This window comes from Desmodus rotundus, chromosome 1, assembly GCF_022682495.2.
Source record: "Desmodus rotundus isolate HL8 chromosome 1, HLdesRot8A.1, whole genome shotgun sequence".
Taxonomy (NCBI): Eukaryota; Metazoa; Chordata; class Mammalia; order Chiroptera; family Phyllostomidae; genus Desmodus; species Desmodus rotundus.
In genome coordinates this window covers 197,601,432-197,627,200 of record NC_071387.1, presented here as the reverse complement: position 1 = coordinate 197,627,200, position 25,769 = coordinate 197,601,432, and the positions used below count along the sequence as shown (strand labels likewise).

The 25,769-nt window shown below is 39.7% G+C and overlaps 1 protein-coding gene across 6 annotated transcripts in view; it reads right to left on the bottom strand.

Annotated features, from left to right (window-relative positions):
• The window catches only part of CDH6 (cadherin 6), a 130,478-nt gene that overhangs the window by 49,622 nt on the left and 55,087 nt on the right, over window positions 1-25,769 (bottom strand). For 3 of the 6 annotated variants that reach the window (XM_053914050.1, XM_071219735.1, XM_045186354.2), the window contains exon 2: window positions 2,976-3,333. In XM_053914050.1, the coding sequence (XP_053770025.1) occupies window positions 2,976-3,203 (228 nt within the window). In that variant the 5' untranslated portion in view covers window positions 3,204-3,333. Of the gene's footprint in view, window positions 1-2,975; window positions 3,334-21,200; window positions 21,297-25,769 lie in introns of all 6 variants that reach the window. The other 3 variants (XM_045186353.2, XM_045186355.2, XM_045186356.2) reach the window with 3 other exon arrangements.

Sequence of the window (25,769 nt, the reverse complement as noted above, 5' to 3'; positions counted from 1 at the left end):
GGAAATAGTTTAAAGTTTCCAGGGAAATCATGCAACACCTGAGCTCTTGTCACACACCTTGTGGGCTACACCTCAGGGTAGTTCACACTTTCAGCAGTAGGTGGCGCCACATTCCCTTCGATGACGTTCTGTATTGCTGAAGCTGGGCTCCCCCCCAGTGCTTGGGGTAGAAGGTAGGTACAGGGCAAAAATCAATGCGGGAAAGGAAATGGGGGCTCTGTCCAGTCTGAGAGGTTCTGCAGTGCCCAGTGGCACACACCTTCCATTAGTAAGTAACTGTGGTTATTTAAGAATGGAGTATTTTTCCCTCTTCACTGACATATATTTTTGTCAACCAGTAATTTATTTTTTTAGAACATTAATACTTATTAAATTGTTTGGACCTATTTATTTTGACCTAAGGACACTATGAAAAAATTGCTGAGACATTAAGGGCATGGTGAACGGAGACCGTTTTGGAACCTCTGCTGTCGCCTGCTGTTGAAACCATTTTGTTCTCAAGAGTTTCCTGATGCTCTAAATCTGGACAATCTCGTCAGGTATCTGTCTTATTCCAAATCTAGTAAAAGTGGACCAATTTGTTGCCACTTGAGGAACCCAACCAAACCTTTTTTTTTTCCTTTTAAAAATTGTATGTATTTTTTGTCTGTTTTTAAATGTGGCACAAAACATATTCTAGTCTAGGCCTGTTGTCTACTGGTAAAACATAACTCCAGAGACAGATGGGGAAGATGCCCCAGCAGTAGAGTAAGAATACTGTAGGTTACGCACCCTGAGGTCGCAAAGCTGGACAACTTCAGTAGTTGTCCTTGACTTTTTCTCCCGCTACATTCTCTCAGGTGTATAACTTCAGGGAGGTGGGGGAGGGCCGATGAAAGGTGCGGTAGGGAAATTTATTTTGCTGCCAATAAAATTTCCAAACCCAACTAGTTGGATGGAAGCTGTGATCGTGAAGGGGTTTTTGGCTTTCTCCTCCACATTTTCTGCCCACTGAGAGTTTTCTCATTTTACTTTTGCAATGATATAAAAATCAGCATTCCACTTCAATGCATGACTCATAAACTTAACAGTGTATACAGTGGATTTTTCACCAAGAGTAGCAACTTCTTTACGCACCTACTATGTGCCTGCCACTAGCTCTCATCTCAGTTAAACTACACGGCAACTCCACGATGCAGGCATGGCTGCTTGCGTTTTCTAGATGAGAAAACTGCAGCCTGGAAAAGTTAGTAACCGGCCCTGGGCCACACAACCGGCGCTTGGCGGCACCGAGGCACGGCCTCAGATGTGCTTGGGTCCACAGCTCACAAGCTCCCTCCTCGGCGATGTTCCCTCTCGCGATTATAATCATTAAGCCGATTCCCATGAGGTTTCATTCACTGCTGCTTCTACTGTCCCGAAATATCCTGCCTTTCTTTAAAAACGCGTGGCATTTTTGATGTAAAATGACATCATAATTTGGGAAGTAAGAGCAGAAAAGAAAAAGAGGGGGATCGATTATTGAGACAAAGCACTTGAAAAAACTTCTATGACAGTAATATTATTTGTATTCTAGAAAGTGCTTTAAAGATTATAAGATTATTATCATTTTTTTTACAACCATTACCCTATTAATGAAGTGCTATTCAAATTTCACAAAGGAAACGGAGAGAAGCACAAGTACTCGGACTTTCCTCGGTAGTCACAGCAAATACAAGGCAAGGCCCTGGGGCATCTGAGTAGATGTTCACCCTCCACTGAATGCATTCTCTCTGACTTCATTCCCTATCAATAATTCACTTCACTGGAACAATTCCTGATTGCCTCAGCCCACGCCACGGATCGCTTTCCTTCATTTATAGTGGTAAATACTTAACGAGACTATTTGCACACGGTTATTCAGGGACATTGGATAACAGATTGAAGTGTGACCGTGCAGCCCTTGGAATCTGCAAAATGTATGCAATTTGCATATCCTGCCACTGGTGTTTAAAATCAGAGCTGTGATCATAAACAAAGGCACTTACCAGCTCCGGTGTGTTCATTCCCAATTTGTTTATGTAAAGGATGTGGGACAATCATTTTGTTTATCAATACCTATTATGAAATACAGAACCTGCAAAGTCAAACCTGTACCCCTGTCTTTTTTTTTTTTACAGCTTTACAGTATGCAGATATTCTGCAACAAGAGTGCAGCTGATGATAAAATGCCAGCGAAGCTCCCGATGACAGTATAACCGAGCTGTTTCCCTGACTCAGCTCCAGTAATCGCTGAGGGCAATCATAAGTGAGGCTTCCTCATACTACTTTCTGGAGTCAATAAAATGGTCAGATGATATTTGGAAATAGCACCTCTCCATAACCATTTGTCTCTTTTGTGAAGCTTGCCACAGTTAAATCACAAGCTTTTGGAATGCCTGGCTCTTGCCAGTTATGTGGGATAAGACAAAGCAGCAGCAGCTGTAAGGTAACCAGTCTAAGGCAGGGGTGGGTTTCGAGGACAAAGGGCTCCATTCGCTTCAGAATGGCTGGCACTGCCGGTATCGGAATTAAGGAAGAGTTCATTTGAACCTGGCCAAAGAATTAAAGCTCAGAATGTTTGCTTTCAGAATGAGAAAAAGGAACCTTCTTTTTCTTAGACCTTAATCTCTCTATTCCTGTTTTTAATACATCTTACTTCATAGAATAAGCTGGACCATATTTTTCAAGCTAAAGTAAAAATTAAAGGATTTATGATAATCCTGTGTGGATGATGGTTGTGGGTGTTTCCCTTTCGGCTGGAGTATTTCTCTTTCTTTGTTGCAGGGCTAACATTCCTCCGCTTCTTGAGACAATCTTCTGCCTGAAACTACTCAAGTGAGGAAAAAAAGCCTTACCAGATAAGCAACAATTTTTACTCTATTGGGGAATAGTTTACATCCTCCCTGTCTATTTATTAGAGGTAACTTCTTCAGGCTTTTAGAACCAGGATGCCAAAGCGCCCAGGGGAATCCTACCTTGCCCACATACTGATAACCGGGTCCCGTATACTCCTCCAGGAGAAAGAACTGATTCCACATCCAGCTCCTTTTTGAACGGTTCAGCTCATTTTTGCTGTTTCCAGAGAGTTCCAGGGCCCTTTTCTTTGCTGGGAAACCACTAGTCCTCTTAGATAATGGAGTTGAGAAAGTTGGGTCGGGCTGAGCAACCCAAAAGAGTAGCAAGAAGTACCGGTAAGTTCTCATTCTGATGACAGGGTCCGGGCTCTGGGCAGTGGGGACTTCTCTCCTTGAGGTGTCTTCTCTTCACTGCACTGTATTCAGCCGCATCCCTCCTTTCTTCCTTAATGCTCTTTGCTTGGCTCTCAGAGGATATCTGGAAAGAATAATAACATATTAAGCATTTTTAGAGATGCTTAAAATTCAGTGTTAGAGCAAATAAGCTCTGGCAAAAGAGGACAGAAATTTGAATAGCAAAACAACAAAAATAAGTTGGCTATCAATTTTAAAATGAGGAAAACAATCTTTTTAGATATGCTAAATGGAAGGCATGGGCTGAATAGGAAGCTGCTGTTTCCCTTTCTCCCTTTCTAGCACTTAAAAATCCCATTTTAAGTAATAGCATTGTTGTAGGTCAACATGCCAGAGTGGATTATTTCACTACTTTTTTACCTCTGGGTACGTGGGCTGAGATCTGGTGAGAAGAAATGAGTTTGTGTTTCTGATTCTATTTGCATATTTATCCTCATGAACTAAGGCAAAGCTTTTCAAAGACAGTTTCAATTCAGTCGAGAGTGGATACTATTGAAATTTCGCTAGAAGGTATTGAGTGCCTGTGATGTGCAGACATAACTCAAGGCAGAGCCTGTTCTGCAGACTCTCGGCTTTGGAGATGCGCCGATAGAACAGTCTGGGTCAAATAAGGTTGAAAAGACCACACACCTTCTCTTCAGAATGCATATTGGCATATTGAAGTTTCTAAAGTGGAATTCTGCCACGGTGATGACAAGCCTGCGTTTAATCTGGGGTTTCCCGAACTTAACCAGGAAACTTGTTTTCCTCATGTGACCTAATGAACACCACGGGATAGGCTAATGAGCTAAGTAAAGAATTTGAGTTTAATAAAATATGAGAATTAAATGAGGTTTTCCCCCCAAACCTTTAGGAAACCCTAGGCTCTTATGTCTAAATGTTACTTGTATCATAAGGAACCAAGCATATGCATTAAAATTAGTCGAACAATTTCTATGCAATTTTCATAGGCATATCAAACATAATATCTCAGTGTGGGATTTCAGAAAGTCAGCTGTTATACTTGTGGGTAATCGTGTTCCAGGACAAATACTATTTTTTAAGAATACAGGCTAGCATTTAAAAAGTCCTTGGGCCACAGTGTTTGGCAATGATGTAACAAATTGGTTTACTGTTTTACATAATTAAAGTAATACCTGCCTATATCTTCACCCTAAACTTTTCCACAGGTCTTGAAAAAAATCTAACAAATTACTCTTTTCCTTACTATTTGATATAGGAATAGTATTTTCTTAAATAACACTACCAAAAAAATGAAGTGCTTTGTAATATAGAACATAACAGTAGTGAAACTGGCATATTCATCCTAAATAAATGCAGATAAATAAACATGTTTTAGGTAATCTGATCAGTCATTTCTTTCTCTGTCAGAAAAGATTTGTTCACTTGTCCCCTGTTATTGTACCAGGTAAATGAATATGCGACCAGTTTTTTTTTTCCCCCCCTCAGCAAAGAGTAATTACAGCCTTCTAACTCACGGCTGAGTGAAACTTTCTGTTGGAGTATAAGTGAAATATTTCACAGTGCTCAGCACTTTAAAACTTTTATTCCATTATTATGCATCTTCTTGACAGTTGGCTAGGAAACTGAAGATTCCACAGGTGAGTAAATTAGTACTGTGACAATTAGTCATTCGGGAAAAATGCCAGGGACCAGTACACTTGTCATTATGTGGCCTTGGTACAGGTGGGGAATGACTGATGCTCAATCAGGTAATGACGCGTCTTCTCTCTTCCCATGGCTGTGTGTAAAGGGGGCTGAGAGAGCATATGGAGAAAAGCCCTCCAAAGACTCCATTCATTTTTTAATAGTAGAGATTACACTGAGGTTGAGTCAGTGGAAATTACATTTTTCTTAATTTTCCTCATTCTCCATTATTTGCACGGACAAATCCCGCAGTGAAGAATTGCCTGTCTGCTGTGGTACTCCGAGCGCCCCACGGTGCTGGCAGGAAAGAGGGATGCAGAGAACGAGGTGTCAGCTGTTTAAAAAGCAAGCTCCTAAAGGCCGTTTTAAAGAAAAATCTATCCCTGTGGGTGTTGTGTGCAAACTCTACAAGCTGTCGCCACTTGAATATTAAATATTAGTTCTTTTTAATATCACAGATACTAAAATGTCAAGTATTCCATAATATTTTTTGCTTAGTTGATAATGAGTTTTTAAAGTGGTACAGATTTAAGCAGTGTTTCTAATTTTAAGTATGTTAGAACAGAAGTTTTTCCATACCTACCTCTTTTTGGATCAACTTGGCAGGGTGTGTCCATGTTTAAAAACTCCATATTCAAAATTACTAAAATTAGCACGGTCCGCTCATATTCGGTGTTAGCTTTTTAGAGGGATATATTTCTCTGTGAAATTCTATGGTTAAAAAATACCCAACAAACTTTCAGCTATTGAATATATAACTTTGCAATTCCCATTTAATTCTTAATAGACAGGATTGCACGGTGGTTAAGATTACCAGTGCTGGGGCCAGGCTGCCTGGGTTTAAATCCTCGCTCTGCCCATGAGTTTCTGTGAACTTGGGAAAATTGCTTAATCTCACAGCACCTTACTTTCTTCTGTAAGTGGGGATAATTAAATATAACAACTACCTCATAGGGTTTTGTAAGGATTACATAAGTCATTGTAGGTAAAGCACTTAGTAAGGTATTAATAAGTATTAGCTATTATTATTACTATTGTTATTGTTACTATTATTTGCATTGCATGTATAGAATCCATCTGTGTTATAATGCAAAAAGCTGGAAAAGACAGCATAGTTCCCTCATAGGCTTAAATAGTTTTTTTTTTTTTTCAAGAAGCATTTCTAAGCAAGTCAAATTTTCTTGCAACAGCATGGATGGACCTGGAGAACATTATGCTAAGTGAAATAAATCAGTCAGAGAAAGACAAATACCATATGATTTCACTCATATGTGGAATCTAATGAACAAACTGAACTAACAAGCAAAATAGAGACAGATTCATAGACAGAGAGCAAGCTGACAGCTCTGGGGGTGGTTAGAGAACGGAGGGATGGAGAGAAAAAGAAAAAGGACTCGTGGACATGGACACCAGTGTGGTGATTGCGGGGGGAGGGGTGGGAGGGCAAGGATGGGTGGAGGTGGGAGAGGGTGTAAGGGGGATAAATGGTAATGGGAAAAATACAAATTAAAAAAAAAACCCTAAGGAATGGAAGCACTTTAAAAATTAGAATTAGTCCATTTACTAATGTTTTCCTGTGTGGACTGCAGTTGAGGATTTCACAGAAGTAGTGTAGAAACAGAGAAGGCAGAAGCCTTATGCCCACTGCCTGCGTGAAGAAGAGTACGGGCAGATGGGAAGTTCACTGGGGGATGGACTTATTTATGGGCTCTATGTGGTTCCCCCCCTTTCTGTTTTTCTATGTTAAGGTTTTAAAAACCATCTTTATTTAAAACTGGCTTCAACTATGTAATTTTGTCCTTGCAAAATGGTCCTGGACAAACGTAATTAACAGTCTGACATTATTCTGATGTTATATTGGGTAAGAATTTGATATCATTAAAATAAGTAATATACATATTGTAGGTTTTACTTAATCTAAAAACATGGAATAAAAACCAAAAAAAGCACACTGCAAGCACGATGTCGGATGAAAAGAAAACCAGGATGCTTCGGGTGCAGACTAACCATAAGTTCAGAGTACAGAAGACAACTTTGGGAAATGCAGGAAAGTGTCGGCTTTTGAGCAGTCAAAATGCAGTAGAACGTCGTGGCAAGTAGTAATCAGAGGGGCTAGCTCATTTGAAGATATCAAGAAGTAAGCCAAAAGGACAAGGATGTGAGGCCGTATACAGACACCTAATTTTACAATAGCAGGCGTGGTCATTCAGTCAGGAAAGAACCAAAAGTTCAGGTAATAGAAGGAGAAAGAATGCAAAACAGAGTAGATATTTTACCTTTTTGCCCCCATCCCCTCATGGCATGAAAGAGCAAATCAGTTAGAAATATCAAGAACTGTGTAAAAGTAAATAAAACTCAAACTGCCTAATGACAGTTTAGCATCATGCTAAAAGATTACTTACTAGACCACATCCCTACTTCTTATTTTCTTTTTGCTGGGAGCTGTTTTTTTTTTTAATTACTTTCCATTTCTTATAGGTTATTGTTTGTAGTTTCTAAAATTTGATATGCAAAGGTGGTTAATCCAGAAAAATAGTTGAAATCTTTGCAGAAGCCTCTTTTTGGTAATGTGTAGAGAGTCCTAGGATACTCATGGGTAGCAGGCAAGGCTCCGAGCATCGATAATTGCGCACTTCGAGAAGTTATGTGCCTGGCAGTCCATATGCTTATATAATTCAAACTTCACAAGAGAACATAGTCCGAGTTCCCAAGATGGTGGCAGAGTGGGTGGATCTTGTGTTCCCCTCCTCCCAGAACCTATTGGAAATTCAACTAAATTGGGGAGAAATTACCCGGAATGACCAACTGAAGAGTGGCTGAATTGGAGATTTATCCCCGAGGAGCTGTAAAGGAAGCCACACTGAGAACGGTTGGCAGGGTGAAGAGGTGAAAGGGGCTGGCTCTGCTCCCACGGACACCGTTTCAGCTGTGGGAGGCTCCCCGAGAGGCGTGGGACCAAAGCCCGGGTGCAGGCCCGTGCCCCAGAGCCGGGAGGAGACACCCACACCCACTGGAAAAAAGCAGGGTGTTTGGTCCTGCAGGGAGAGGGGGCGCCCACTGGCAGCACAGGCGCCCTCTTAAAGGGACAATGCATGAACTGCATTTGCAGCCACTTGCCCAGCTCTGGTGGAGGGCGATGAGGACTGGAGTCTCCCGAGGAGAGTCTGGGGCTTGCGGCTTTGGGGAGAGTCGCGTGTGTGTGAGGGGGCAGGGGGGCAGCCACCAGGGGCGCATCCTGGTGCGGAGTCACTCTCAGACACCAGCAGTAAACAACTTTTCTGGGCGGGGCGATCCCCTCCCCGCGGTGACAGCCTGCGGGCAGTGAGCTCACCCGCCAGAGAAGCCAGCCTTACGTGCCAGGGCGGCAGGACAGTCTGGGCACACTCACAGGGTTGGGGGGGGTAGTGATTGGCTGTGGGGAGCGGTTATTCTCTCCGCTCTCCCACGAACCTGACTGGCGCTGTCACCCCATGGGAGATCGGTAGAAACGCCCTCCCCGCTTCCAGCAGTTGCACATGGGGGCTCCGCAGGGCCCACCCGCCGGCTGAAATCACGGCAAAATCCAGGACAGATTCAGTGGCTCTGAGGCGGGGACACACTCACCACCTCCTCTGAAGCCTGAAAGGCACCTCCTCTTTACCAGAGATCCATTAGCTCCGTTCTTTCCAATCTGCCAGGGCCTCTCTCAGTGACTGAGCCTAGCAGGCAGTTGGTGGGTGGGTGGAGGCAGACCACAACCCCAGGTGCCTTGGGAGGTTTGCTGGCCCATGCCCTGGGCCTGGTGCTGGTAAAAGTGAGACTTGGAGAGCAGCTTGGTCCTTCGCAGGTGCAGCCAGGTCCAGCAGAAGCAGCTACTAAGTGTGGATCGCTTATAGCTTGGAGCAGGTTGCTGAGGGCAAGGCATGAACAGCGTGTCTGACATTAGCCTGAGCCGAGTCCTTCCTAGGGGCCCAGCACACACACGCCAAGAAGAGGTCAGCACCCGACAACAACAGAGCAGGATCCAACAAACTTCAAAGACACTATATCCAAAGGGAGATCGCAGAAGCCACCAAACTCTGCAGAGGAGAATTCTATTTTTCTCGTTTTCAAATTTTTAAATTTTTTGCTTTCTAAAATTGTTTGCTTCTTGCTTTTCTCTATATTTTTATTTTCTTTTCTGTTTTCTTTTTCTATGCTTTTTAATTTCCTTTTTTTTGTTTCTGCTTTCGTATGTTTTCATTTTCTTTTTCAATTTTAATTTTTAATTTTCTATTTTATTTTATTTTTATATATTATTTATGTTATATATGTATATATACTATTGTTTCTTATTATATATATTTTTCTTTCTGTTTTTCCTCTTTGTTCTGGATCAGCACCAACAGGGCAGCTTGCACACAGTGGTCTCACAATCAGCCAGCAGGAGGGCTGGGCCCACGCATGAATGGTGGGCCAACAGCGATCAACACTCAATTACAATGCGAGGGTCCACAAAACCCAAACAAGGGATATTCCTAGAGCATCAGTTCAGGAGGTCGAGGAGACTGTGCCACTGGGTCCCACAGGACACTTCCTACACCCTGCGAAGACTGGGAGTCATAGATGTATCTAATACATAGAAACAAGCACAAAGGGACGGACAAAATGAGGAGACAAAGAAACAGGCCCCAAATGAAAGAACAGAAGGACACTACAGAGACAGAGCTAAATGCAATAGAGACAAGCAATTTATCAGCTATAGAGTTGAAAGTAATGGTTGTAAGGATGCTCAAGAAACTTAGTAAGAACTTGTACAATAGCATGAAAAGAACATAGAAATGAAAAAGGACCAGTTGGAAATAAAGAATAGCATATCTGACATTAAGAATACACTGAAAGGAATAAAACGCAGCTGGATGCAGCAGAGGATCATATGAGTGATTTGGAAGACAAGGTAGGAAAAAAAAACACCCAATCAGAGGAGCAAAAAACAAAAGAATGAGGATAGTTTAAGGGAACTTTGGGACAACATGAAACGTAACAACATCTGCATCATAGGGGTACCAGAAGGAGAAGCATGTGAGTAATTAATAGAGAACCTATTTGAAGAAATGATGGCAGAGAAGTTCTCTAACCTGGTGAAGGGAAAAGTCATAGATGTTCAGGAAGCACAGAGAGTCTCAATCAAGATAAACCTGAAGAGATCCACATCAAGGCACATCATAATTAAAATGTCAAAGTTTAGAGACAAAGAGAGACTCTTAAAGCCAGCAAGCAACATACAGTTAGTTAACTCCAAGGGAATTCCCATAAGACTGTCAGCTGATTTCTCAAAGAAAAACTTCAAGCCAGAAGGTATTGGCATGATGTATTCAAAGTAATGAAAAGCAAGGACATGCAAACATGATTACTCTATCTGGCAATGATATCATTTAAAATTGAAAGTGAAATAAAGAGCTTTCCAGACCCCCCAAAAACCAAACACACAAACAAAAAACCCCCCAAACAAACAAACAAAACTAAAGGAGTTAATTATCACCAAATTCACCAAACCGGTATTGCAAGAAATGTTAAAGGGTTTGCTTTAAGAAGAAGGAGAAGGAGAAGGAGAATGAGAAGGAGAAGGAGAAGGAGAATAAGTAGAATAAGTAGAATAAGAAGGAGGAGGAGGAGGAGAAGGAGAAGAAGAAAGAGAAGAAGAAGAAGAAGAGAGGAACATAGGCATAAAGAAAAAGGCAATAAATAAGTACCTATCAAAAATAACCTTAAATGTAAATGGATTAAATGCTTCAATCAAAAGACATAGGGGAGCTGAATGGGTAAGAAAACATGACTCATTTACAATATAAGCCGTCTGCAAGAGACCCACCTCAGAACAAAAAACTCACACAGACTAAAAGTAAAAGAATGAAAATTTTTTTTATGGAAATGAAATCGGAAAAAGAGCTGGGGTAGCAATACTTATAACTGACAAAATAGACTTCAAAACAAAGGCTATAATAAGAGAGAAGGCCACTACATAACAGTAAAAGGATCAGTCCAACAAGAGGATATAACCTTGGTAAACATATATACGCCCAATATAGGAGCACCTAACTACTTGTATATAAAGAAAATCTTGATGGACTTTAAGGGAGAGATAGACAGCAATACAGTCATAGCAGGGGATTGTAACACCCCACTGTCATCAATAGATAGATTATCCAGACAAAAAATCGACAAGGAAACAGTGACCTTAAATGACACACTAGGTCATATGGGCTTAATGGATATTTACAGAATGTTCCATTCCAAAGCAGCAGAATATACATTCTTCTCAAGTGCACATGGAATGTTCTCAAAGACAGAGCACATGTTAGGACACAAAATAAACCTTAACAAATTCAAGAAGTTTGAAATCATATCAAGTATCCTTGAGGATCACAATGGCATGAAACTGGAAATCAACTACAAAAATAAAACTCAAAAACATTCAAACACATGTAGGCTAAATAGCATATTATGAAACAATGAATGGGTTATCAGTGGGATTAAGGAAGAAGTTAAAAAATTACTTGGAAACAAATGAAAATGAACACACAGCCACCCAAAAATCTATGGGGCACAGAGAAAGCAGTCCTGAGAAGGAAGTTCATAACATATCAGACCTACCTTAAGAAGTAAAAAAAACCCTCAAATAAACAATCTAATCCTACACCTTAAAGAACTAGAAAAACAATAACAATGAAAGCCCAGAATAAGTAGAAGGAAGGAAATAATAAGATCAGGTCAGAAATAAATGACATGGAGACTAAAAAAAAAAATACAAAAGATCAATGAAACCAAGAGCTGGTTCTTTGAAGATATAAAACAAGTTTGATGACTCCTTAACCAAACTTATCAAGAAAAAAAGAAAGGACCAAAATAAATGAAATCAAAAGTGAAAGAGGAGAAGTAGAGCCACCATCACAGAAATACAGAGGATTATAATAAAATATCAACAACTATATGCCAAATAAATTGGACAACCTGGGTGAAATGGCCAAATTCTTAGGAACATACAATTTTCCAAAACTCAATCAGAAAGAATTAGAAAACCCCAAAAGACCGATAACAACTAATGAAATTGAAGTAATAATAATAATAATAAAAAAACTCCCAGCAAACAAAAGTCCTGGGCCAGATGGCTTCATAGGAGAATTTTACAAACATTCAAAGAAGAACTAATATCTATACTCCTCAAACTATTCCAAAAAGTTCAAGAGGAAGAAAGGCTTTTAAGTTCTTTCTATGAGGCCAGCATAATCCTAATTCCAAAACCAGATGAAGATACTACAAAGAAAGAAAATTATAGGCCAATATCCCTGATAAACATAGATGCTAAAATCCTCAACAAAATATTAGCAAACTGGATCCAGAAATACATTAAAAAGATCATACACCATGATTAAGTGTGATTTATCCCAAGGATGCAAAACTGGTACAATAGTCTCAAATCATCAAATGTGATACATAAAAATGAAACATAAAAATCACATGATCATATCAATAGATACAGGAAAAACATTCAATAAAATCCAGCATCCATTTATGATAAAAACTCTCAACAAAGGGGAATAGAGGGATCATGCCTCAACATAGTAAAGGCCACATGTGAAAACCTCCAGCCAACATTTTACTTAGTGGGCAAAAACCTAAGGCATTTCCCTAACATCAGGAACAAGACAGGGATGTCTACTTTCATGACTCTTGTTCAACATAGTACCAGAAGCCCTAGCCGCAGAAATCAGACAAGAAGAAAAAGTAGAAGGCATCCAAATTGGAAAGGAGGAAGTAAAACAGTCATTATTTACAGATGACATGATACTGTATATAAAAACCCTAAAGACTCTACCAAAAACCTACTAGATCTAATGAATAAATTTGGCAAAGTAGCAGGATACAAAATTAATATTCAGAAATCGGTGGTATTTTTATACACAAATAATGATACAGAAACAGAAACTAACAAAACAATTCCATTTGTTACTGCAACAAAAAAATAAGGTACCTAGGAAAAATTTAACCAAGGAAGTGAAAGAATTGTATTCCAAAAACTATACACATTGAAAAAATTGAGGAAGATACAAATAAGTGGAAGCATATACCGTGTTCATGGATTGGAAGAATTAACATTGTTAAAATGTCCATACTACCCAAAGCAATCTATAGATTCAATGCAATTTCTATTAAAATTCCAATGACATATTTCTTAGATCTAGAAAAAATATTCCAAAAATTTACATAGAACCAGAAAAGACCTTGAATAGCCTCAGCAATCCGGAGAAAGAAGAACAAAGTCAGAGGCATCACAATACCTGATATCAAACTATGCTATTTTGTAATCAAAATAGCCTGGGTGTATCATAAGAACAGGCATACACCTGGGTGGTGTGGCTCAGTGGATTGAGTGCCAGCCTGTGAACCAAAAGGTTACGAGTTCGATCCTTGATCAGGGCACATGCCTGGGTTTTGAGCCCGTTTCCCAGTTAGGGGCATGCAAGAGGCAAATAGTTGATGTTTCTTTCCCTCTCTTTTCCTCTTTCTTCCCCTCTCTTTAATAATAAATAAATAAAATCTTTAAAAAAATAACAGGCATAAAGATCAATGGAACAGGTCGCAGAGCCCAGAAATCAACCCGTGTCTTTATAGTCAATTAATATTTGACAAGAGAGGCAATAGCATACAATGGAGTAAAGACAGTCTCTTCAATAAATGCTGTTGGGAAAATTGGACAGGTACATACAGAAAAAATGAAACTAGACCACCAACTTACAACACACACAAGGATAAACTCAAGGGTTTAAGGATAAATGACTTAAGTGTGAAGTCATTTTACATTTAACGACTTTAAGTGTAAAGTCACTTACACTTAAGTCTAAAAACCATAAAATCCTAGAAGAAAATATAGGCAGTAAAATTTCAGACACCTCTTGTAGCAATTCTTTTGTGGATATGTCTCCTTGAGCAAGAGAAATAAAGGAAAAAAATAAACAAATGGGACTATATCAAATTAAAAAGCTTCTGCACAGCTAAAGAAACCATCAACAAGATGAAAAAGGAACCCACTGTATAGGAGAACATATTCACCAATGATACATCTGATAAGGGGTTAATTTCTAAAATGTATAAAGAACTTACGCAACTTATACCAGGAAGACAAACAATCCAATTAAAAAATGGGCAAAGAACCAAATAGACACTTCTCCAAAAAGGATATACAGATGGCCAATAGATATATAAAAAATGCTCAACGTCACACACTGTCTCCCTCCCAGGAGCACATACTAATTTTTCTCTTCTCTATCCCCATCCCTTCCCCACCACAGGCATGCATCTCCTAAACCCTAAGGGACCCATGAGGCCTGCAGCCAGGGAGCAATGAGCGGCGGCAGCAGCAGCTCATCCCAGGCTAACCCCCTGGTCCTGTCCCCAAGGGTTTCTTTATTCAGTGTGATCTCACTAAATTAGAACACTTCTGAAAACCTAAATAGCAAATCCCTAACAAATTATTTTCCCACTTTTATTCCTTCTACAGTGTTTATTACATAATTCATATTGTATTATTTTTATATTAAAAAATAAGAGTATATGGTGAAATCCAACTTTTATTTAATGCATTCCATTTAGGAGGAGCCTGGGCCTGATTAATTCAGGTCCTACCTATTTAGAATATGTTATAATTAATGCAGAAGCTGGACTGAAGTTTTCCTTTGAGAAGCAAAACCTTTTCCCCTAGATTTTTGGAAAATAATAATGCAAAAATATCTCACAGAGATAAATAAAATGAGAAGACAAACTACAACATCTTCAAGTTACCTAAAGTATTTTGGAATCACCTTTTATTTGCAAATAATTAATATGCTAATTAGAAAACTTCTCTATTGATTGAATTGCTTCTCTAGTGACATATGTTTGATAACAGTCTGAATGAGTCACTGTGTTATATGGTTTTGAGATACTGATTCTATTATACTATTTACAGACAAACAAATAAGTAAATATTAGATTCAAAAGCTATAATTACTTTAAAGTTGTAGAATTCAGACTTAGCGTGCATTCGTTCTTGATTAATTCTAATCAGCGCAATATTACTATAGTGCTATCTGGGCTCACAGATTAAAGCCAGCAGGTTCATTCTTTGGTATGCAGAGCCTTAACTCTGGCATTGAAAGAACAGTAAACATTCAGTAAAGCAATGTTATTCATATAGTTTAACCATTTACCATAGAGAATGTTTTAAAATCTGTTATGAAATGATTCCCCCAAAAAATGTTGTTTGTAAATACTACAGCATAGTATTTTGCATGATGCTGCCTGATGCTGCCTACAGAAAACATTTCAGAAAAACCTGTCTGCTCATTAAGTCATTCCAAATCATTGGCATAATCCATTAGCAATGCTTTTAGCATATGTCTTGGAAGTCCTAAATTAAGCTTTGGTATTTTTTCTCATATTATCTCATTAGTGATAGAGAAAACAGCTTGTTATTTACAACTATTTAACATTTCTCTAGACCCTGTTGGGATTCCAACTCTGAGCCTGAAATCTCTCCAGTCCCACGCTGCCTTTGGGTGCGATGCGGTGAGGAAGGTATTTACTCCATTAGAACCCAGCAAATTAAAGAAACCGAACTGTGATACCAGGATGAGTTAAACAGAATGATGCCAAAGGATCCGTCTATCTACAAGCCAGCCTTTAATAATATATATGTTCCCATGAAAGAAGAATTTTACAGGCAATTAAGTTAGTTCCAGATCAATTTTCTGATCACCTAAGAAACTTTGTTTTGAACAGGTTGCCACCTGGTGTAAGTAAAAACAAGTCTCCAGAACATGGCTGATCTTCTAGATGTGGTGACATAAGGGTAGAATTAATTTACAATTTTTGGTAGAGATTTCCCATGAAGTCTTCATTTCTAAACCTCCATTTCATTTTTCTGTAAATGTCAAAGTCACTGTTGAGTAAAATTGGTTCTGTTCCGTGTGTGTAATGAACTCCACTGAAATGTGTCAAACAGCTTTGGCATCTCTCGTCACGTCGCATTTCTCTGGTGCCAGTGAATCATTATGGCACAGGCATCCAGTGAGGCTTGATTTTTTTTGTAAATGTTTATATTTGTGGATAATTTGTGAATCTGTTTGCAAACTGATGTATTTCCAAATGAAGCTATTCAACAGTATTACCCTCATTCTAAAATCGTATTCCACGCATTGCATTAATGAAGACAAAGTAAAATGTGTTACGGCACATAAAATGGCGTTTTATGTGTAGTTGAAGCTCAAGGAATATTTGTGGATTTGAAATACTCACTTGGGACTAAAAAAAAACCCCAAAAACTTGAACCAGAGGATATAGACAAAGTTTTCTTTCCATATGAGGGGAAAAGTCTAAACTATTTTACCCGGAGACAAGATATACGGTTAAGAACAGACTCTGGCCCTCTGTGAGTCGAGGATAGAAGCTCAATCCTGCCCAATCCCGGCTGGGCAAGTAGGGGGCTGACGTATGGTTCAATTTCTTTATCTACAAAACGGGATGATACTGATAGTGCCTACCTCAGAGGTTGGCTGTGAGGACAAGATGAATGGATTCATGTGATGTGTGAGCTATTAAGTTGGCCACAACTCCCTAACCTGTCAGAAACGTCTTAGGGGAGGACACACACGGGCCATTATAAAGCCAGTTTGCCTCTTGTGCATTTCTTATTTTGCCTAGTAGATCAAAACACTGAAATCAGTCGCTAATTTTGCAAGATCGTTACATGCCTGTTTCTGGATTAACTCAGAAGCTCTGGCAAATTGTATTCCTAGAGTGGATGGAGCCCTTCCCTACTGATCCTATTGACAGTGCCCCCTCCCTTGCGTTTCCTTGTCGTTCCTTCCCGTTTGCCATCTCACTCTCACTGTAGTTTTCTTAAGCCGCTTCCTTCATTCCTTTCTTTACCCACACTGTCTGGCTTGCTGTCTTTTCCCAAAAGATTTACTCATGAGACCAAAAAAAAAAAAAAAAGAGAGAGAGAGAGAGAGAAAGCATTTTATACATTAGCTATTCATGGCATGAATTTTAAACATTTCTGTAACAAGCTATATGTCTGAATTGCAGAAATGTATGAAAGACTTGGTTTCACATTACTCCCTGCTTGTAAGTTAGGCTCTCTGGCAGCTACATTAATTCTTTTGGACGCATAGCCATTTAAGACAAAGAAGCTCGAACAAGCCTGTGAGATGTTAAAACCCGCTTGCACATTAGTGTGAATGGTTTCTATGAGTTTATTCTTCCTCCAATTGATCAATGAGAGGGCAGCCTGAGAGTACTGGCTGGGGGCTATGGGACAGCAGGAGGCAAGGGCACCTTAGTGAGTATGAGTTTAAATAGATTTAACTTTATTAAACTGCAAAATGAATCACATGGCTAGATTTACCATTAAGTCACTGTGAAACTTGGCACACCGCAGATGATTTTTAAAGGCTCATACTTGTGTAAAGTCTTAGGAGGGGTAGAGCTGTATTTACTTTTGCTGATATAACGCCTCTGAACAATGACACGAAGTCTAACTCGTAAATAATAATACTAGTTAAATTTTCTATGTTCCATCCCTGAACTTGCTATGTACTAGCACTGTGCTAAGTACATCACAAACATGTTTTCACTTAATTCTCACGACAACCCTGGGAGGTGGATAGTATTGTTAAAATTTCTGCGGATGAGAAACTGAAGCTCAGAGAGGCAGAGTAACTTGTCCAAGGTCATGTAATGAGTGCGGGATGAAGCCAGATGCTAGCCCTGGCAGCAGCCTCTAGAGTTCTCACTCTGAGTCCGCTCTGAGGAGTCACAGGCCAGGCTGCTGCCCGCGGTAAGTGCTCAATATAGCTGTGACCTTAGAACTGAGTCCTCACAGCTCCCTAAAATATAACAACAGTACAGGTCTCTGAGAAGTAAACATGGTTCTCACAAAGCATAAAAGCAAGATAAGAATAGCAAATGTTTGCTCTGTGCTAGGTGATGGGCTAAATGCTCCTCTGTAAGCATGGAAATCTTAAGCAACAATCCCTTGAGATGCAGACCATCATTCTTAGGTTCCACTTCAGAGAGGAGAAACACAGGCTTAGAGGGACTGCATACTTTGCCCAAGGATGCACAGCTAGTGGTTGGCAGAGCTTGGATGAAAGCCAGCTAATCTAGAGGCTCCTTTTTAACCAGGACATTCACTACCTCATTTGTATTTCACTCATGGAAACAGCATCTAGGTTTTATTTACTCTCGTTTCAGACAAAATTTGAACAAATTTATCATCAGGTTTCTAAATCCTCAGCAAATTCGAGGGATGAGGTAAGGAGAGCTGGAGGCGGGAGTACCGACATTAGTGGGAGGGGGTGGCTGGAAGACGACAGGCGGAAGAACCAAGGACAGAATGGATCGAGTTGGGGCCGGCCTCCCAGAGTGGCGACGTGCTATGTTTCCATGCCAAGAACCGTGCCTGCACATAGTGACACCAGATAAACATTTGTCAAATAAGTGAGTGCGTGGATGAATGCGTGAGTGACTGAATGTAAGACTGATTAAACACATGAATTAGTGATGATATGACTAATGACTGTACGAGTGGACATATCAATCCCGCACAGCACTGGAGGAAATCCAGCACATGAATATTTATAATGACGGCCCTGCGTCATTAAGAAAAGGCCCCGTTCTTTTGAATGTTTGCTTTGAGAAGGCATGGAAATGTAGAATAAATGCAAGCACAACAACTGTCGAAGTTGTTATAGTGGCATTTAGAAGAGCTGGTTTGAGGTCTTACTCTTTCTCACTGCCCTTGTTATCTCAGGCAGGCTGCTCCGCATCTCTGGGCTTTTGTTTCGCACATGTGAAATCAGGGCTGGCGAGCTAAGGCCCAGGACAGAACCGCACTGTGGCTGGAAGCACAGAGCCAGTTCTCCCATTTGTATCCCAGCATAAATACTTATTAGTCTTGAGAAGTTGGCAGGTGACCTGGTACTTGGGGCTTCAATTTCCTCTTGTGGAGACACCTGATAAAAACAGCCTTCCTCTTTCTCTTCCAAACACCGAAGAAATTAAGAAATAAAACAAAGGAGCATTAGATGGAAACCAAAACATCACCTTTCCTACTAAAATAAAACATGCCAGGCTGGAAAGGTAGCTTATTTTGAGAGCCCAGCGGGCTTGCTAAGTAAACCCCAGCACTAGGCAGACTCTCCCTGGAGTTGGGGCTACACTTTATTTTGCTTTTACTTTTATAAATGCAGAAGTGGTTGCTACCTTAGGAGGGCAGGCCCCAATTCTACAGTTGGGGGCCACAAGGCATGAATTTCTGTTCTCACCTCCGGCCGGCTCAAGTACAGAACACACAGGAGTGAAGAAAGCTATTGGGAGGAAACTGTTTTAATCCCCATTAATTAAAAAAGATCATTAGAGATATCAATGATCCTGACAGTCATTAAATCACTTATTAATGACCAACAATTCTTGTATTTGAAGCTTTGCTTTTTGGAGTTGTTTACGGTCTCACTAAAAGGAAGAAAGTATGAATAATTTAAGGATGGGGAGTTTGAAGCTTCCCTTAAAATACTTTTCCCTTCAGTCAATCAATGCCTGACACACAAAATGAATTCTACCTCTCTGCACCGTTCCCCGTGCGCATACAGGCACACGCAAAATATGACAAAATGGATAACAATCCAGTTGGACCTTTGTCGGTAATATTGAAAAGCTACATGGCTATTCTCACCGAAAAGTAGAGCACTATTTACACAGACGTTACCCTTTCCACCACGTTATGATGGGGAAAAAAAAGTCAAAGCCCCACTTACTATTTGGATAGCTTCATTCATTCCATGTGTTCTATGTAACACTTCATTTGCAGGGAATTTACACCCTAAAATAGATGCTTCTTATAATATCCTGGTATAATAATTTAGAAGAAATGTAATGGAGTAAGTGTTATATAACAACTCGAAGGGGTGCGGCACCTGGAGAGGTTTATTCTCTTGAGACTGATGAAAGCAGAAGGGGGCCCGTGAAGGTGGGGGCATCGTGACTAACTCAGGCTGAAGTTAACTGACCATCAAATCAAACTCACGCTAGACAGGAAGACAATGTGCTCAAATGGGTTGCTGGATGGTTTATCTATTTTGATTGCCTTCCTTTAAAAACTTTAATTAGAACCTCTGTTTACTTGAGTCAAATTGCACATAAAATATCATGCAAAGCATTTTAAAAGGGAATTTTAATTATGGCACTACAGAAATGTCCTTGTTCAATGTTTACTAAATACTTGCCAGAACAAGTTAATTAATACATGTTTAAATAAGTGAAAGAAGAAGAAGGGATGTAAAAAAAGTCACATTCATCTTCTGTCAAGTTTTACTGCCGTTGTCAAAGAAGTTCAATTTCCAACGTAGCAACTGCAGTGTCACAACTCACACGTGTAATTACGAACAACGGGGCACCGGAACACGGGGACGGCCCCTGGAAAGCTCAGGCCCACGGCAGTTGTTTAAAATAATTGTGCATTGTTCCTTCATGTTCTACAGTCATCAGATCAAGTGCTGCTCATTTATTAATCAGCTCCATGGTAGAAAATCAGAACGTTCAGACGCTACTTTTTAAATAGGCCAGTATATGGCCTTTTGATTATTTAAAGCTACAAAATATACTTTTTAATAGAAAGAGTATTTCTGTTATGTACATATGTAAAAATGAAAAATTTTGATGATAGTGAGTTTTCAGTTCTCATTTTAATATGCTACCAACTTTTCAGCTTTATTGTCTTTTTAGGATTCCCATTTCCCCCATCTATGAATGTAAACCCTAATGCCTGTGTTAGTGAAGATCCATAGTGGAAAGCAGTTGATAATCTGCTAGAAAAATGAGATGAAATAAATCTTTCTGGGATTTTCCCTGTTATCTCAGTAGCTTTATGAAAAAAAAAAATCTGAAGAAAAAGTATCCAAAATAGTTTTGCAATCCGCTGGAGACAGAAAATTGCAAATATCCCATCAATGATCACTGCCATTATTAAGACAACTATTCTCTTCATCATTCCTGTAGTTGTTTGTTCCTGTATTGCTGAAACTGGTTGCCACATTTCTCAGACCCTCTATGGGGCTACAAACTGTGCAAGTCTGGAAAATGACAATGACTTAGGAGTAGGCTGCCCTTGGCTGTCCTGTTTGAAATTCCCCAGATGGGCCTGGCCAGGCCAGCTGAGACCGTTGAGTTAAGCCTCCATTGGTTTGTTATCAAAATTGAATATGATGATACCCGACGTAAAACACTTACCGCATTATCATAGAAGCAGGCAGTAAATAGTAGCTAGTCTTGCTTTTGGTATCATTGCTTACCGAGAGCGCATCTTACGTAGTGCACCGATAGCACCTATAACAATCAGTAGTCTTTGGGTCAGTGAACACTAGTAAAAAACATTAAGTCAAAATATCATAAAAGGAAGCTTACTTGAAAAACAAAAAACAGAAAAGTCTTTGTCTTCTACATATTACTTTTCTTTAAAGAAGAAAACATTATATCTTCCCACAGAACTTAAGCATGCCATTGACTTGCTCTGTAATTTCAGCTGGCAGGGAAAGAGAATTTCCTAAAGTATTTTTCCTAATAAAATAAGAACCTGAAGTGCCAGTATGTTTGCACACCTACCAATTATGAAATGAGTTTCTCTGGATATTAAAACTAAGCCACAATATAATTTAGTCCTATAAATTACTGTCAAACACAGCCATAGTTCCACTTAGAGAATTAGGAATTATTGTTGTATTAACAATTGATTAATAGACCTTTTAAAACTTATATTTTATTAATTATTCTATTACAGTTGCCCTGATTTCCCCCTTTGCACCCCTCCACCCAGCACCCCCACTCCCTCAGGCAATCCCTCCACCATTGTTCATGGCTACATGTCTATGGGTCATTCATATAAGTTCTTTAGCTACTCCATTTCCTATGCTGTACTTTACATTCCCATGGCTACTCTGTAACTACCTATTTGCACTTCTTAACCCCTTCACCTTTTCCCTCATTCCCCCACAACCCCCTCCCATCTAGCAACCATCAAAACACTCTCTGTATCCATGATTCTGTCTCTGTTGTTCTTGTTTGCTTAGTTTGTTTTTTAGGTTCAATTGTCGATAGATATGTATGTTTTGCCATCATAGTTTTGATCTTCTTTTTCTTAAATAAGTCCCTTTCACATTTCATATAATAATGGTTTGGTGATGATGAACTCCTTCAGTTTTTTTCTTGTCTGGGAAGCTTGTTATCCGCCCTTTCGATTTTAAATGATAGCTTTGCTGGTTAGAGCAGTCTTGGCTGTAGGTCCCTGCTTTTCATGACTTTGAATACTTCTTGCCAATCCCTTCTAGTGTGCAGTTTCTTTTGATAAATCAGTTGACAGTCTCATGGGAACTCCCTTTAGGTAATTAACTTCTTTTCTCTAGCTGCTTTTAAGATTTTCTCTTTAGCTTTAACCTTTGGCATTTTAATTATGATGTGTCTTGGAGTGGTCCTCTTTGCATCCATCTTGTTTGGGACTCTCTGTGCTTCCTGGACTTGCATGTCTATTTCCTTCACCAAATTAGGGAAAGTTTCTTTCATTATTTTTTCAAATAGATTTCCAATTTCTTGCTCTTTCTCTTCTCCTTCTGGCACCCCTATGATGTGAATGTTGGACCTCTTGAAGTTGCCCCAGAGGCTGCTTATACTATCTTCATTTTTTTGGATTCTTTTTCCTTCTTGTTTTCTGATTGGTTGTTTTTTGCTTCCTTATGTTTCAAATCATTGATTTGATTCTTGGCTTCATCCACTGTAATGATGTTTTCTTATAAATTGTTCTTTATTTCAATTAGTGTATCCTTCATTTCTGACTGGATCTTTTTTATGCTGTTGAAGTCCTCATTAAGTTCCCTGAGCATCTTTATAACCAGTGTTTTGAACTTTGTATCTGATAGATTGCTAATGTCCATTTTGTTTAGGTTTTTGTGGAGTTTTGATCTGTTCTTTCATCTGGGCCATGTTTCTTTGTCTCCTCATTCTGGCAGCCTCCCCATGTGTGTTTCAATGTATTAGGTAGAGGTGCTTTGACTTCATGTCTTGGTAGTATGGCCTAATGTAGTAGGTGTCCTGTAGGGTCCAGTGGCAAAGCCTCCCCTATCACCCAAGCTCAAGGTGCACCCTTCAAGTGGGCTGAGTATACCCTCCTCTTGTACTTGAGCCTTGATTGCTATTGGCAGATCAATGGGAGGGATTTACCCCGGCCCGTCAGCTGCAATAAGTGGCTGTGACCAGTTACCACCACCCTCCACCCTCCATGGGGGATCAGCTCTGCAGGGGCAGGGTAGTGATGCTCCAACATGGTTCGAAGCTGTCCACTGGGTGCGCTGGCCCTGGCGCTTCCTGGGTTGTGCAGGGCAATCTCAAACCTCACCTGTGTTTTGCCCAGGGTACCCTGCCTGAATTATAAAGCAATCTGAGATGGCTGCTACTTGTGCTGGGTTTGGAGATTTCCAGGCCAAGGTAAGCTGTGCATCGAGGCTGGCTGCTGCTAGTACCAGGCCTGGGTCTCACTGAGGCCAGCTGTTGCTTGCTTGAGAGGATTTAGGAAGTTGTGAAGTGTGAGCCAAGACCAGCCATTCATATGGAAAAGCAGTTTGGGGTGGCATAGATTCTTTGGGGATCTCCAAGGGGGGTCAAAAAGTGTTAGCCAGATTGATGGAGTCTCAGATATGGCACCAGCTTGCCAACTGTGGAGGAGGGAGGGTTTAGAAAAGGGACAATGGCCTCTGTTTGCCTTGATCCCAGACACTTCAGTTTTTCCCTGTGTACTACTGGGACCTCTCAAGCTGCTACCCTGGCACTGGAGCTCAGAGGGAGTGAGTCTGAGTAGGTGAGTCCATGTGTGGGTTCTTTAAGAGGAACTGCTTGGGGCTCCAGAAGTTTCTTCCACCAACTCAATCCCCACTGGTTTTTGTAGCCAGAAGTTGTAGGGACTTATTTTCCTGGCACTAGAACCCTGGGCTAGGGCTTCTGGAATGAAGCTGTGACTCCTCGCTCCCCAGATACCCCTCCTGATTTTTATCCACCACACATGGGTGAGGGACCATCCCATTCCACATTCTGCGTCTGGGCCACTCCTCCTAGTCTGGATGGATGTGGTTTCTTTAATTTTGTCATTGTCAGACTTCCATTCAACTTGATTTCTGATGGTTCTGAGTGATGATTGTTCCATATTTTAGTTGTAAGTTTTATATGGTTGTGTGACAAGGTGAGCTGTGTCTGCCTACGCTGCCATCTTTGATTAATGGATTTTATTGTAACTTTATGTTTCTCACCATACAGAACATTTCTGTAAAATTAGCATTTTTCTCCATATGAAGAAAAAATATATATGTACATATATATGAATATATATAAATGCCTTAAAATAACCTTTGAGAGTCAAGTGTTTCTGACATCCTGACTTGGGAAGATGCTGCACCTTTGTCATTGAGGTAGAATTCCTTTCAGATGACTGTAAATAAAAATCAGGTTCCATGGTTATAAATACTCCATTTCACATTTTCTTTAGCAACAGCAAAATTTTTCAATTAATGGAATCTCAGCCAACTACAAATAATGCCAGAAGTGCAATACTTGGTGCTCTAGGTCATGGGCAACCATTAATTAAGATGCAAAGGATCAGCATTAACGGCCCCAAATGCAGATTTTTTTTTCCCAGAAATTTTTTTTTGAAAGGGTATGGACTGAAATATCTATGTAATGCAGACTCAGCTATATGGAAAAAGAGGGAATTGGGTACAATATTTATTTTGCTTGCTCTGGAATTTTTGATAAGGTTTTGAATTGTCATTTTTGAAAATGGAAATGAAAAGAATCTTACTTCAGGATTTTTATTTATAGAAAAATCATTTGCATTCCATGTTACCTTTATTTTAAGAGAACAGCGAATTAATCCTTTTCCATTGGAGAGATAGAGGAGAAGACTAAGATCTTTTTGAAATAATTAAAGCCACCAAATGTGAAATTTGTAACTATGACACACCCTATTTAAAAAAATTTCCCAAATCGCTGAGGCTAAGAGAAATTAATTATTTTCAAGAGACAATTCACAGGCTTTCATACTGTGTAGACTTTGGGAGCAGTGTAATTGTGTATAAGTGTTTTGTTTCTGGAATGCAGATATTTCTTCAGGTCGCTTTATGGTGATTGCATTCAAACAAGAAGAACTTAAAAAGATCAGTACAACTCGCTGGCCTCCAATTTATCATCCACCGATGTGAGATTTAATGGTTGTGTTAACCCGGAGTCTCAAGAATAATTATAGTCTAAAAAAAGTCCTTAAAGTAAAGAGATGAAAAGAACTATATAAAAGCAAGGCTGTCATGAATCAGAAATTGCACAAGCAGGGAACTTTCATCGTGGTGAGTAAGTACTTCAGCGTGGATTCCTTTTAGAATTAAGGTGCCTAGTAAGTTGGAAGGAAATAAAATATGTATGATTAGCAAGGAATACCTTGGACCAGAGTAGTTGGATATGAGTCGAAAAAGGACAAAGAGGTATTTTTTTCTTTCAAGTCATTAACCAGCTTTCGTTCACAGAAAAGTTATTTCAAATACTTGCTTTGAAAGACTGCTTTGAGGTCTGCTTTTAATTTGAACAGTTAAATAGTATCATATTCATGCCAATACATCTTTTTCTTGTTTTAATATTGCTAGGAAGAAAGCCTCCTAGACCAAAATGAGTCATGTAATTGCTTAAAAGGAGAAATATAACATACATAATTAATATACACTTTTAAAACAATTTCCTCATGTTGGCTAGCTACCTTTGTTTATGTGTGAT